Raw genomic sequence first — 13,012 nt, forward strand, 5'->3', positions numbered from 1 at the left:
GACCAGGAGGATGTACCATCTTGTGTCTCTGGAGCAGAGGTCTTGGGACAAAGCCCTGAAAACTGGCATGTAGACCAGGAGCATGATACAGACTGGATTCCTCATGATGCTCTGGGGCCTCCTTCATGAGGGTGGCTTCCTTGAACCAGTTTCCTACTTGGCATGGGTCCCCCACAGTCTCCTGCTTAGGAGACTGTTAACCTTGAGAGTTTCCCTGAGCACAGAGGTACATGGCCTTGCTTTGTCCCAGGCCCATCCTGTTGAGAGCCCATGAAGACCCATCTTGACCACCCCAGGGGAGAAGATCCCCCCAGGCCAGCCTTGTTTCCTTCTCTATTAAGGTCTATTAAGACCATTATTCATCAATAGAAGACCAACTCCCACCATAGAATTTTAAAGTAGAAAATAAACACACGTTACTTGGTCTCCATCTCTCTCCAGCTGTTAAGGTATGTATCTCACACTGTAAGCACTGCCCACTTCACATATACAGAAATACTAGCCAGGTGACCTTAGCCAACCAGCTAAGCCTTCACTTCTTAAGAGCTTCATCTACAAAATGGGATGGCTGCTGGGATGCTGCCCAGAGATCTGAGTTTGAATCTTTAATCAATCTCTATTTGTATAACAAGTTAGCTCTTTCTATTTAGTTTCCTCTGTTATAAAAATGAGAATGCTAGTTAATGAATAAGATTGCCAGCTCTAAAATCCATGAAATATCATCAGATTTGTCAATTAATTTGATAAACCTACCAAAGATCTTCTTATACAAAAAATAAAATATACAGCATATCAGAAGCATCATTTTAATTAGACCATATTGTATAATACACATATATATTGCATTTTGTCAAATACAGCTGTGCTAATACACCTCAGAATTCTATGACAATGTGTGCCCCACATAATAAAAATAATGACTCCCTCCAGTACACACCTCAGAGACTTAATTTGATTTGGAGATAGATAAAGCATAGAGGTTGCCAGTCTCTCGAGGTTACAATGTTTTAAATACCAATTGTCTTGTAAAATGGATCTGGGGACTATTACAGCCATCCAGGCTGACCAGAGGGGGGGAAGATGCTATTTTAACAACAACATTTCCCTTTCCCCATGCCTGTATCAGTGTAGATGTGAGAGCACGATGCACCTAGCCTCAAAGGAAGTGTTGTGGGTTCACCACCACAACCTCCACTTAGCTAGACCAAGAACAGGCTTGCTTTGAAGGTAGATCAGGGGCCAACAAAGGAAGAGTTTTCCAGGGTCAGATCTCCCCTGGATGGTAAGCTCCATGAGGGCAGGGGCTAAGTCTGTTTGCTCACTGGATAGAGCTGGGCACACAGGTAATCAATGATATTTGTGGAATGGAAGAAGGAAGGAGCAATAAGGCTTTCTGAAGATTTCAGGAGGACCCAAGCAGGAGGCAAGGTAACCTCTTGCTGGGGTTATTTCCCAGAGAAGTCAGGCATTCAGTGGGGACCCGGATCCATGTGGACATAAAGTTCTGCATGGAGCATGGCTGGACCTCACAGCCTAGCCTCTCCATCCTGGCAATGTCTGCCCTCCTGGGGCTCTCTGATCTCTTTCACAACTAACATGCTGGCCTCAGGGGAGTGCTGTGCTTCCTTTAAAACATGCGGGTGCATGCGTGCAGGGACACACACACACACACACACACACACTGCCCCCACAGAGTTACAGATAGCCAATCTAATGGTTCAGAGGGAGGGTTCTGGCTTGCTCCTGGCCATCACCACAGGGCAGAGATCCTATAAGATCCCCACCACTTAGAGTGACTACAAGAGCATGGATATGCCTAAAGTCATATGAACCCAAGACAGAGAGACCACTGAGGCCAGCATCCCTGCTTCCCACCTCCTGAGTGTTCTAGCCCCTCCTACAAGGGAGTTCTGGCCCCTCCCCATGGGGGAGTGGTTCTGTTCTTGCCTATCTCCACAGACAATCCAGTAAACCTCAGTGTCAGGGTGTCACGGAGCAAGATTACTCCCCTACTGAGATGGTAGAGCAGTGGGAGAGGAGAGAGTGGGTGGAATCGGAACACAAGAGGACTTTTGCCTCCCTCTGGTAGCCAGTGAAATGCTATGCTGCTGGTTGCATGTGCTGACTGAATTGCCTCTACACTGAGGGATGAACAGACCTCAAAAAGGCAGCTAATGTAAGATAATGGTTTCAAGAAAATGTAGCCTATCAAAGGGACCATAAAAGAAAGTGGGGTTAATGGTTATGGTGCTAAGAATCTAGGGAGCAGCTCTCAATTTAATACTAAGAAAACCTCCCAGGCGCCTGTTCCCACTGCCTCTCTCAACAAGCCAATAAACTGGCAGAAATCACTCTCCCCACTTCACAGATGGGGACATGGATCCTTGGAGATGTAATATGAACTAGCAGGAAATGGCTCTTTAAGAGCATCCAAATAGCCCCTTTGATTTATAGATGAGGAAAACGAGACCCAGAAACTGTGATACACTGAATTAAGGTAACACAGCTGGTAAGACTCCCAGTCGGAATTTAAACCTCAGTTTGTCTGGCTCCAAGTCCAGTGCTCTTTGCATGACACTGTGTGATAATGTGGTTTGTGATTTGCTCAGGTCCCCATGGTTAGTGGGTATTAAGAGTGAAGACTTCAACCAGGTCTTCCAACTTCTGGTCCAGCCTCCTTCCCATTACCTCCCTTGAGGCCTCAGCAGGAACTTCTACCCAGTCACCAGCTCAGTCTCCCCTTCTTGCTTTACCATCATAGACAGTCACTCCAGGACTTTCTCTCAGAAGCAAGGACTTGCTTGGGTCCGTGTAGGATGGGAGGCCCCGTGATTAAGCACTTGCTGGAAGGGTAAGTCCTGGTCTTAACTGCATGACCAGGCTGTGTTCTCAAACTGGGCCAGAGCATTTATTATTTTGCATCAACTCTGAACACTCAATAGAAGAGAAAAAGTGGGACACTTTAGAACTGGTTTTCCTCTGTGCCAACAAAGTGCCATTATTTTAACTTCATTTGTGTGGTACAAATGAGAAGGAGATAAATGTCGTGTTCCAGCCAGAGTCTATTAGTGGGTATCAACTGTAACACGGAAAGATTGTGCAATCTGGCTGGGTAAGAAAGGGGAAGAGCTGCACCCAAGGATCTCAGCTCTTAAATTCTCTCTGCCTGGGATTTCTGAATTGTGAAGCAAGATTTAAAATGCATATAGTGAATTACACACCTACAGCCAATATTTTTTTAGTTACATACAAATTCGAGTTGAGAAGCCTTGGGTATGTCCCTCGACCTCTTTGGACCTTAATTTTCTCATCTGTAAAATCCAGACACCATCTGGCCTCCCTGCTACACTATGTATTTCTGTGTGAGAATTAAATAAGAAAATGAATAGGAAATTGCAGCTGTTCCACAAATGTTATTCATTATGCATTACACATCATACACACACCAAATAATTATGCACCTAAGTAATTTGGATGCATAAGTGTGTAGTTTTAGATAAAATATATTGCCTTTTCACATCCCTGATTTAACTAATCCTGTGAGATCCACTAGAAGAAAGGAAGAAATGTTTAAACCTTCATTCTTTTGTTTTGTTTTAATAAATTATTTATTTTTTGTTTTAATAAATTTTCATTAAAGTGTAACATATCATACAGAAAGTACTTGACTAATTTTTCCAACATGAACACACTCACCACCAGCACCCAGATCAACAATTAGAATATTACCAGCCCTCAGAAGCCCCTCTTGCACTCCCTGCCATTCACTACCACCTCCTCTTCCCCCAAAGTTACCATCACTCTGACTTCTAATATTATGAATTAAATTTGACTGTGTTTGAACTTTGATAAATAGTTAACATATCAATAGATATACAGTATGTACTCTTTGGGGTCTGGCTTCTCTCAACATTACATTGGTGGAATTCATCCATGTTGTTTCACATAGCAGTAGCTTATTCATTCTCATTATTGTGTAGTATCCCATTATGTGAAAATATTTTAATTTATTTATCCATTCTACTGTTGATGGACATATGCACTGTTCTCAGTTTGGGGCTAATACAAATAGTGGTTCACATGTACATACATTTTTGTTGAATATATAACTGGGAGAGGAATGCTGGGTCATAAAGTAGTGAATGTTTAGCTTTATCAGATATTGGCAAACCATTTTCCAAAGTGATTGTTCTAATTTGTACTTGGACTAGAAGCATGTGAGAGTTCCAGTTGCTCTGCATCCTCACAAGCACTTGATTTTTTAAAATTGAGGTAATATTGGTTTATAATATTATGTAAGTTTCATGTGCATAACATTGTTTTTCGATTTCTGTATACACTACAACATATTTAGGACCAAAAGTTTCGTTTCCATCCATCATAGTTGATCTCCTTTACCCATTTTGCCCTCTCCCTACCCCTACTTCTGTTCTGGTAACCACTACTCTGTTCTCTGTATCTGTGTGTTTGTTTTTGTTTGGTTGTGTTTGTTCATTTATTTAGTTCTTTTTCCATATTCCATGTATGAGTGAAATCATGTGTCTGTCTCTATGCATTTACCTATTCAGGATATTTTATATAAATGGGCCATACCATGTGCAGTCTTTTGTGACTGTCTTCTTTCACTTAGCATAATGCTTTCAAGGTTCTTCCACATTGTACCATGTGCCAGTACTTTATTTCCTTTTATTGTTGAATAATATATTGTATGGAGCTCACAGTTTATTTATCCAGTTGACAGTCATTTGGGTTGTTAGCACTTTTTGGCTATTGTGAATAATGCTGCTATGAATATTTGGGTACAAGTTTTTACATGAACATATGTTTTCAATTTTCTTGGCTATACACCTAGAATAGACTGGGTCATATAGTAACGCTGAGTTTAATCTTGAGAGGAACCACCAGACTGTTTTCCAAAGTGGCTGAACCATTTTACATTCCCATCAGCGCTGTATGAGAGATCCAGTTTCTCCACATCCTCACCAGCACTTACTAGCTCTCTTTTTTATTGTAGTCACCTTGGATAGTGTGGGGTAATATTTCACTGTGGTTTTCATTGGCATTTCCCTGATGGCTAATGACATTGAACAGCTTTTCATGTACTTATTGGCCATTCATATATCGTCCTTGGAGACATATCTAATCAGATCCTTTGCCCATATTTTGTCTTTTTATTATTGAATTGTAAGAGAGGTAAGGCTTTTTAAAAGAACAGAAATTACCACTATATCTTTGTTAAAGGCTGCAAGTACTTTTTTCCAGTTTGTTGTTTCCTTTGTTCCCCCATGCAGAATTTTTAGGAGTTTTTAATAAAATTTAATTTATCAGTCTTTTCTTGTATGGCTTCTAGATTTTGAGTCAGAGTTTGAAAGGCCTCTCCCTCTCCAATATTATAAGGAGTTCTTCCATGTTTTCTCCGTGTATTTTCATATTTCGTATTTGGCATTTAAGCTTGTGAGAACTTTGAAATTTTTCCAAGTGGCTATCCAATTATTCCAACATCATTTACTGAATTGTCCATCCTTTCTCCAATACTTTGGGCTATCTTCTTTATCATATTCTGAATTGCCATTGTATTTTTAATCTATTTCTGGGTTTTCTATTTTATTGCGTGGGCATGTTTCATTCACCACAACTACCTTACTTTAATTATTGAGGCTTTATATGTTTTTATAAGTGGAAAGGCTAGTCATTTCTCTTATTTGTATTTTTTCTTACTATTCTAGTTTATTTTTTCAAGTGAATTTTGGAATAAGCTCATTTGATTAAAAACAAAACGCTTTATATCTTATTATAATCATATTAAATGTATAAATTAAATTAGGGAGAAAAGACCTTTTTTATTTATTTACTTATTTTTTTGCAAATTGGCATTTTATTTGTAACTTTTCCTATCCCTTTCATGTTCTCATTTTGTGTGTTCGTATATTGATCCTTCTTTCCCCCAATTATGTTATCTAATGATTTATCTATTTTATTGGTTCAAAGAAATAGATTTGGGGTTAATTTATTAGTGCTGTTTATCTGTTTTCTAATTCATTAATTTCTACTTTTATCATTACTAATAACTTATTTCTGGTATCCTTCAATTTATTTTGGTATACTCTTTCTAACTTTTTGAGCACAATGCTTAATTCATCTGTTTTGAGTTCTTTCTTTTGATATTTAAGGCGATGGTTTTCCTCTATATGTTGCTCTAACTGTGTATTAGTTTCCCAGGGCTGTTGTAACAAAAATACAATAAACTGGATGGCTTGAACAACAGAAATATACTGTTTCACACTTCTGCAGCCAAGAAATCCAAGATGAAGGTGTTGGTAGGGTTAGTTCGTTCTGAGGACTGTAAGAAAGGATCGCTTCTGGCGGCTTGCTAGCAATCTTTGGTGCTCCTTGGCTGGTAGAAGCATGACCTCAGTTGCCTTCATTTTCATCTCCCTGTGTGTGTCTCTGTGACCGAAGTTTCCCTTTTTATAAGAGCACCGGTCATATTGATTTAGGACCTACCGTAATGAACTCATTTTAACTTGGTTACCTCTGTAAAGGTCCAGTCTCCAAATAAGGTCACATTCTGAGGTACTGAGGGTTCGGACATTACCATATGAATGGAGAGTGGGACACAATTCAACTCATAACAAACTGTATCCCACAAATTCTGATAAAGAGTACTTCCAAAACATATGAAAATGAGTATGTGTATGTATATGCATGAGTGGGATATTGGACTGTACACCAGGGATAGACACATTGTAATTGACTGTACTTTAATTAAAAAAAAAAGAGTACTTTCATTATTGGTGTTTCCTAAGATAGTCTTCCATTTCAATTTTTATTTCCTCTTTGAGAGTTGGGAGAGACTTTAAAAATTTCCACATGGAAGGAGCTTTTTGCTTTCTATTTTGTAATCAGTGTTTAATAAATTACATAATATAATAGTTATACAATATTATCTAAACTACATCTAATTTTTAGAATTTATTGAAGATTTATTTATGGTTTAATATATGATCATTTTCCATAAATATTCTTGTAACTTTTGGGGGAAACAAAAAAGTTTATTCTGTATTCTTTGATTACATGGTTTTATCAGGTCTATCCCATTAATTAGTTATTTAAATATTATATATCTTTAATTTTGTCCTCTTGATCTATTCTTAAAGAAGTGAATTATATTCCCCTTCTGCTTGTGTATGTCTGCCTATTTCTTGTGTCTCTTGTAACTTCTGCTTTACAGATGTGGATGCCATGTTATTTGGTGTAGAGATATTTATAAATGTTGTCTTAATCAAACTCATAAAAACAGAGTAGACTGGTGGTTACCAGGGGCTGGGGGGTGGGGGAAATGAGGAGATGTTAGACAAAGGTAGTAATTTTAATTATAAAATGAGTAACTTCTGGAGTTCTAATGTATAGCACAGTGACTATAGTTAATAATAGTGTATTGCATACTTGAAATTTGCTAAGAGAGTAGATATTAAATGTTCTTACCACAAAAAAAGGTAACTATGTGAAGTGATAGATGTTTTAACTAACCTTATTGCAATAATCATTTCACACTATGTATGTAATATTAATCATGCCATATACCTTAAACTTACACAATGTTATTTGTCAATTCTATCTCAGTAAAGCTGGAAAAAATATTGTCTTTACCGAAGTATACCTCTTACATTACAACGTACCTTTCTTTCTCATATAATGATCCTTGTCCTGAACTCTCTTATCTGTCCTGAACTCCACCTTATCTGATATTAGCATAGCAACCCTTGCTTTCTTTGTGTTTATATTACCCTGGTGTATATTTGTTTTTCTGTGCCTTTGTTTTAGATGTACCTCTTACATAAAATGTATTGGGTTCATTTTGTGATTCATTCTGAAAATCATTTTATCTCAGTACCAGTTTGCTCTTAACAGGTCAAATACACTTGGTCTTTGTTCTATCATATTATTTGTACTATGTTGCTGTTGAATAGTTCTATTTTTTAATCTTTAATTATGTACTCTATAGTTATTTTGTGTTATGCTATTCTGATATTTAGGAAGGTTAGTATTTTTGTTCTAATAGTTGCCTTTACAAGTACAGTATTACTTTAATGCCCTTAGCTCTCTATTTCCTTAGTGAGTTCTTTATCATAAGCAATAATGAAATAACTGTATTTTCTCTTCCTCCTCCTGTCATGTTTCCTAGTTTACCCATATAGCTCAGAGATCAGGCCACCACTGATAATCAATAAGCATTGATTAACTGCTACTCTTTTCTAAAAGCGAAACACAACAAAACACACACTCAGTGTCAAGGGGAAAAAAAAACTTCATTCTCTTTCTTCCTCTGCCTGGATATTCTATGCTGGTTTGTCTAGAACCAACCACAGTCCTGTTTGAAAACATTTTCCCTGGACTGAAAGACAGGAATCCTAACCTTGAAGAGAGAGAATCATTGTGTCATTGTAGGAGCACCTGTCACACCCATATTCTCCCCTTTGATCCAGCTCCTGATTTCTCCATTGCTCAGGCTCTGGACATGGCATAAAACCAGTAATCAGTGGGAGAAATCAGGACTGGATCTCTACAGAAGCTGTTCCAGGGGCCTGACCCTCATCAAATGCAAAGGTTACAAGATCCACAGGACCAGAGAGACAAGTCAGGAAATAGAGGTAAATTTTAAAGACACACATGATTATCAGAATGAGTCCAAAGGTCTACATGACCTAATGCACCTGCCTTACCTACATACGGGGTGACCATCGGTCTTGGTGAACAGTTTTGCTTTATACCTATTGAGTCAAAGTATTCCAGTTTGGATAACAAATTATAGAGTCAACCCACCTGTAAGCCACACTCGTGTGATTGACAAAAGTGCCAGGTAGCCTTGGCCTTCGTTTTCATCACAACTGGAGAGCATACACATTGATCTGCCATTGACTAAGCTGCCTTTCTTGCTAAGCCTCAGTTTCCTCATCTGTAAAATAAAGTCAAAAAGGGTATACACTCATCCATCTCAAAAGTCTGTTTTGTTGGTATATCAGAATTATAGTTTCATCATTTTTTATTATGATCAAATTATTTGGGTCATGCCTATTTTAAGACACAGAATCAAAATGCACAGAAAAGTGCTCAGTTGTGTGATGACGCACAAACGACAAGCACCATTATTATTGCAGGAGATTTCCTGGAACTTACTTTCTTTGAGGAAAAAAAGGAAAGAAAATTAAACAATTCTGTTGATTTTTAGAGTTGGGTTCATGGAAAGGTCTTTTGCCACCAACCCAGGGATGTGTACAAGTCATGTAGTGTCCCGGAAGATGGCAGGACCTGCTTGACAGGAACTAGGATTTGAGAGAAATGGCTCACATGCTCACAAAAAGCCTCCAGAATAAGAGTTTCAAGCAAAAGCCAATAAGTGGAAGGCTCTGAGGGCCTTAATTAAAAGGTCAATCAATTTTTTCCAAGGTAATTTTACAGTGTGCATTAAAAGAATTCATGTTCTCTCCATTTGGGTGGAGTTGAAATCTACTGAAGCATGTGGTCCTATGTCTAAGGAATAACACGTTAACAAGAGACATTCATCAGACAAAGGTAACTAAACCTGACAAATACCCGAGTCCACCCCCACCTCTGATCTCTTTTACAGAATCGATATTTAAAGGGGAAAACTCCAGTGCAAAAGACTCAGAGCTTTGGATTCTCCTGTCACTTTGGGAAATTTTTCTAAGTGTCTTGAGTATCCATCCCTTCTCTTTGCCTTACCTAGAATGTGTTGTTCATTTGCCTGATCTCTCTCTAGATGCCCCCACTCCCAGACCAGGAGTCAGCAAACTTTTTCTGTAAAGGACTACGTAGTAAATATTTTGGGTTTTGCAAGTCATACATATTCAACTATGTGGTTGAAGTGTGAAAGCTATACAGATAATACATACACAATGGGCATGACTGTATTCTGTTCTAATTGCATTTATGAACACTGAACTTGAATTTGAATTTCATATCATTTTTACAGGTCATGATCTATTTTTCTTTTGATTTTCTTTCAACCATTTGAAAATATAAAAACCATTCTCGTAGACTGTACAAAACTGGTAGTTGGCCAAATTGGGCCCATGGGCCATAGCTTGCCAACCCCAAAACTATATCATGACCAACTTGAGAACAGGGATTCAATCATAACCATCTTAATACCTCCTAAGTCCACTCAGTGTCTGACACTTGAGAGACAACCAAACTGTGGAGGAAGAAGTGAGAGATGGAGACCTTGGGAAAGACAGCAGATATATCCACCACACACAATGAAATAAGGCCTTCCCACTGCATGGGTGTTGGAAGGGAGAATATGTGATAACTAATAGTATTGCTTTGGAGTCAGAAACACCTGGGCTTGACTTCTAGCTCCACCACTTCCTGGCCTGGGCCCAGGCAAGCAACCGAACATCAGGATGCATTTGTCTGCAAATCATAGAAAAACCAACTAATGGTGGTTTGAACATTGCAGATATTTATTATCTCACTTATCAAGAAGCCTAGACATCATGGTTCCAAGGCTGTTTTGGTGGCTCAACAATGTCACTAAGTTCATACACTTTGTCTTCTGCTCTGACATCCTGAGCCACTGGCTTTTCATCTACATGTTTGTAATCAATGATCACAAATGGCTGTCCCAGCTTTAAGTATATCTGCCATGTTCAGGCCAGGTACCTGGGGACAGAGGAAGTGCCAGATCAGTCTCCTCTTCCACTGCTATTAGGAAGCCAGTGTAAGATCTTACCTAGAACATTCTAAGCAGATGTCATTCACATCCTCCTTGTGCAGGCCTGGGTTACGTGGCTACCCCTGTAAGGGAGGCCAGTCTTTACTGCAGGGAGCAAGGGAAGATGGAGTTGGAGTGGCTTGGGGAGCCCCTTGGGGAGAAAGGGTCCCTCTCACAAATTGTCGTGAGGACAAGTGAAGTGATGTGTGAAAAGCACTGGCACACTGACTGGCACACTCAGTCAACTGCAGCTACTATTATCAGTAGGACTAGTTTAAAGGTTTCAAAATCCTAAACTATAATCCCTACACTGTCAGTATGAAAACTGTAATTTCTCAGATGAAGTTAGAAAGCCTCATACCCTCATTTCACAATATCCATAATTATGTACACAAAGTGAATGAAGACTGAAATGGAGTTTTGTGCGTGTGTGTGTGTATACTGGACTGCTGATTTCTTTAATACTGTTCAGTATGTACATAAAGCTATATATACACATGCATATGCATTAAGAATAAATGAGAAAAACTGGTGATGCTAGGAATGTTCCACATCCTGCATGTTAAATTAGATAACTCAGTTTCTTTCCCCAGGCTTAAAATCTGAGTCATCCTTCCCTTTCTCTTTGCCTTTCCTGGTCAGTCAATAAGTCCTGTAGATTTTTGACTACAATATGTCTCAAATTTGTTCTCTATTTTCCAGGACCCAAGCACAACCTTTATCACCTCTTGTCCAGATGACTGCAAGAGACTCATAAGTACCCCGTCTCTAGTTGTTCCACCTCTACCAAGCCGGTCCACTCTCACCTTCTTGCCAGAATTATCTTCCTGAAGCAAAGCTGACTTTGCCATTTTCTTGTTCAGAAACTTTCAATGGTTTCCCAGTGCTTACAAAGTTCAAACCCCTCTGTTATTCAAGGTGTTTCTGACCTGCCCCAACCTCCTTTTCTTCTCTTCTCTTCTCCTCATTCACCTTCACGGTTCAGCTCACTTAGAAATTGCTCTCTGTTCTGTGAACCATCCCCTCACCCACTTTCTACATGCATCTGAGCTCATGTGGACCCACCTCGGCTTTTCCAGAGCCTACATGATAGGGATGATAAATAGTTTCCATTTTAAGTTACAACAAAACTCTGCTTGTGGATGACTATAGGAAGCCCAGAATTTTTATGGACCATAATTTGTACAAAATTATCTGATTAAATCAACAAAACAGTCAATAATTGCCTCTGATGTTTTCCTAGTCCCAGGACATTCAAATGTGCTGACAATTGAAAATTTAAAATTCAAATGCCCTATCATGTGAGTTGGGCAGCAGATAGCCCATTCGGCCCAGTAGGCTCAGTATCTGGACTGGATGTGGAAGGGGCCGAGCAGAACTCAGCTTGGTTCTCTCCATTCGCCTCTTTACAGAGCTGTGAGAAGGGTTTCGTGCGGCAGAGGGTTGATGTATTCTGTGCTGGTCCAAAGCAGGAAGGGACACACTGCATCCAGGGTCAGGTGCTGTGATGAATGTGCCATTTTGGTGTCCAGTTAATTCTCCCAATTGCTCTGTAAGGTAGGCATTCTCATTATCTCTATTTTCCAGTGGAGAGGGAAGAGCCAAAATGAGTAAATTCTTAAGGTCACAATGCTGGAATTTAAAACCAAGTCTGTCTGACTCTAACATTTTTTGCAGTTATCTAAAATCACACAGCAGCTAAGTGACTAAATTTGGATCATCTTCCATCAGGGATGCCACAGAATATATTTGTGCATAGGACAAAAGTCTGGGCCAGGTGAACTCTGGAAATCTCTGCCAGTGAGGAGATTCTAGGAGTCCACGTTTGGAATGGGCAGTCCGAAGAGGGCCCCTCCTCACTCCAGATGTTGGGGGGCTTGTCTTCATTCAGATCTGGGTACAAAGCTCAAGCAGGGGAGCTCAGTCATCACTCTTCACATGACTTGAATTTCAATGTATTTTTTTTTATCATCAGCTTCGCTCCCATATTTCAGCAATGCCATCCTTTAAATTTTCCTCCTGATGTATTGTTTCAAGTTTATATGACTAGTCTTTAAAGCCAGACCACAAAAACTAAATGGTAGTAATCATTGCTTTTGCTCTTTCTACAAGCATATGTAACTCAGCTTTTCCCATGTAGCAGACCACCACATAACACTATATATTAGAGATTGGCTAGAGCTTGGTTGATCTAGACTAGGTTTGACTAGGCTTGACTCCAGGCCATGACTTAGATTCAGGTCTGCTTCACATAGTTCTCACTCTTCTGGGACC

General features: G+C 39.3%; 1 protein-coding gene across 11 annotated transcripts in view; it reads right to left on the reverse strand.

The window, feature by feature from the left end:
* Window positions 1-13,012, reverse strand: part of CES5A (carboxylesterase 5A) — a 224,508-nt gene that overhangs the window by 67,479 nt on the left and 144,017 nt on the right. For 10 of the 11 annotated variants that reach the window (XR_012075642.1, XR_012075643.1, XM_072967389.1 and 7 more), the window contains one exon: window positions 8,824-8,956. Coding sequence is in view for 8 of the 11 variants with exons in the window: in XM_072967389.1 (XP_072823490.1) it covers window positions 8,824-8,956 (133 nt within the window). In the remaining 3 variants the exon portion in view is untranslated. Of the gene's footprint in view, window positions 1-8,823; window positions 8,957-13,012 lie in introns of those variants that run through there. The other variant, XM_072967393.1, reaches the window with a different exon arrangement.

This window comes from Vicugna pacos, chromosome 9, assembly GCF_048564905.1.
Source record: "Vicugna pacos chromosome 9, VicPac4, whole genome shotgun sequence".
In the NCBI taxonomy this organism is placed as follows: Eukaryota; Metazoa; Chordata; class Mammalia; order Artiodactyla; family Camelidae; genus Vicugna; species Vicugna pacos.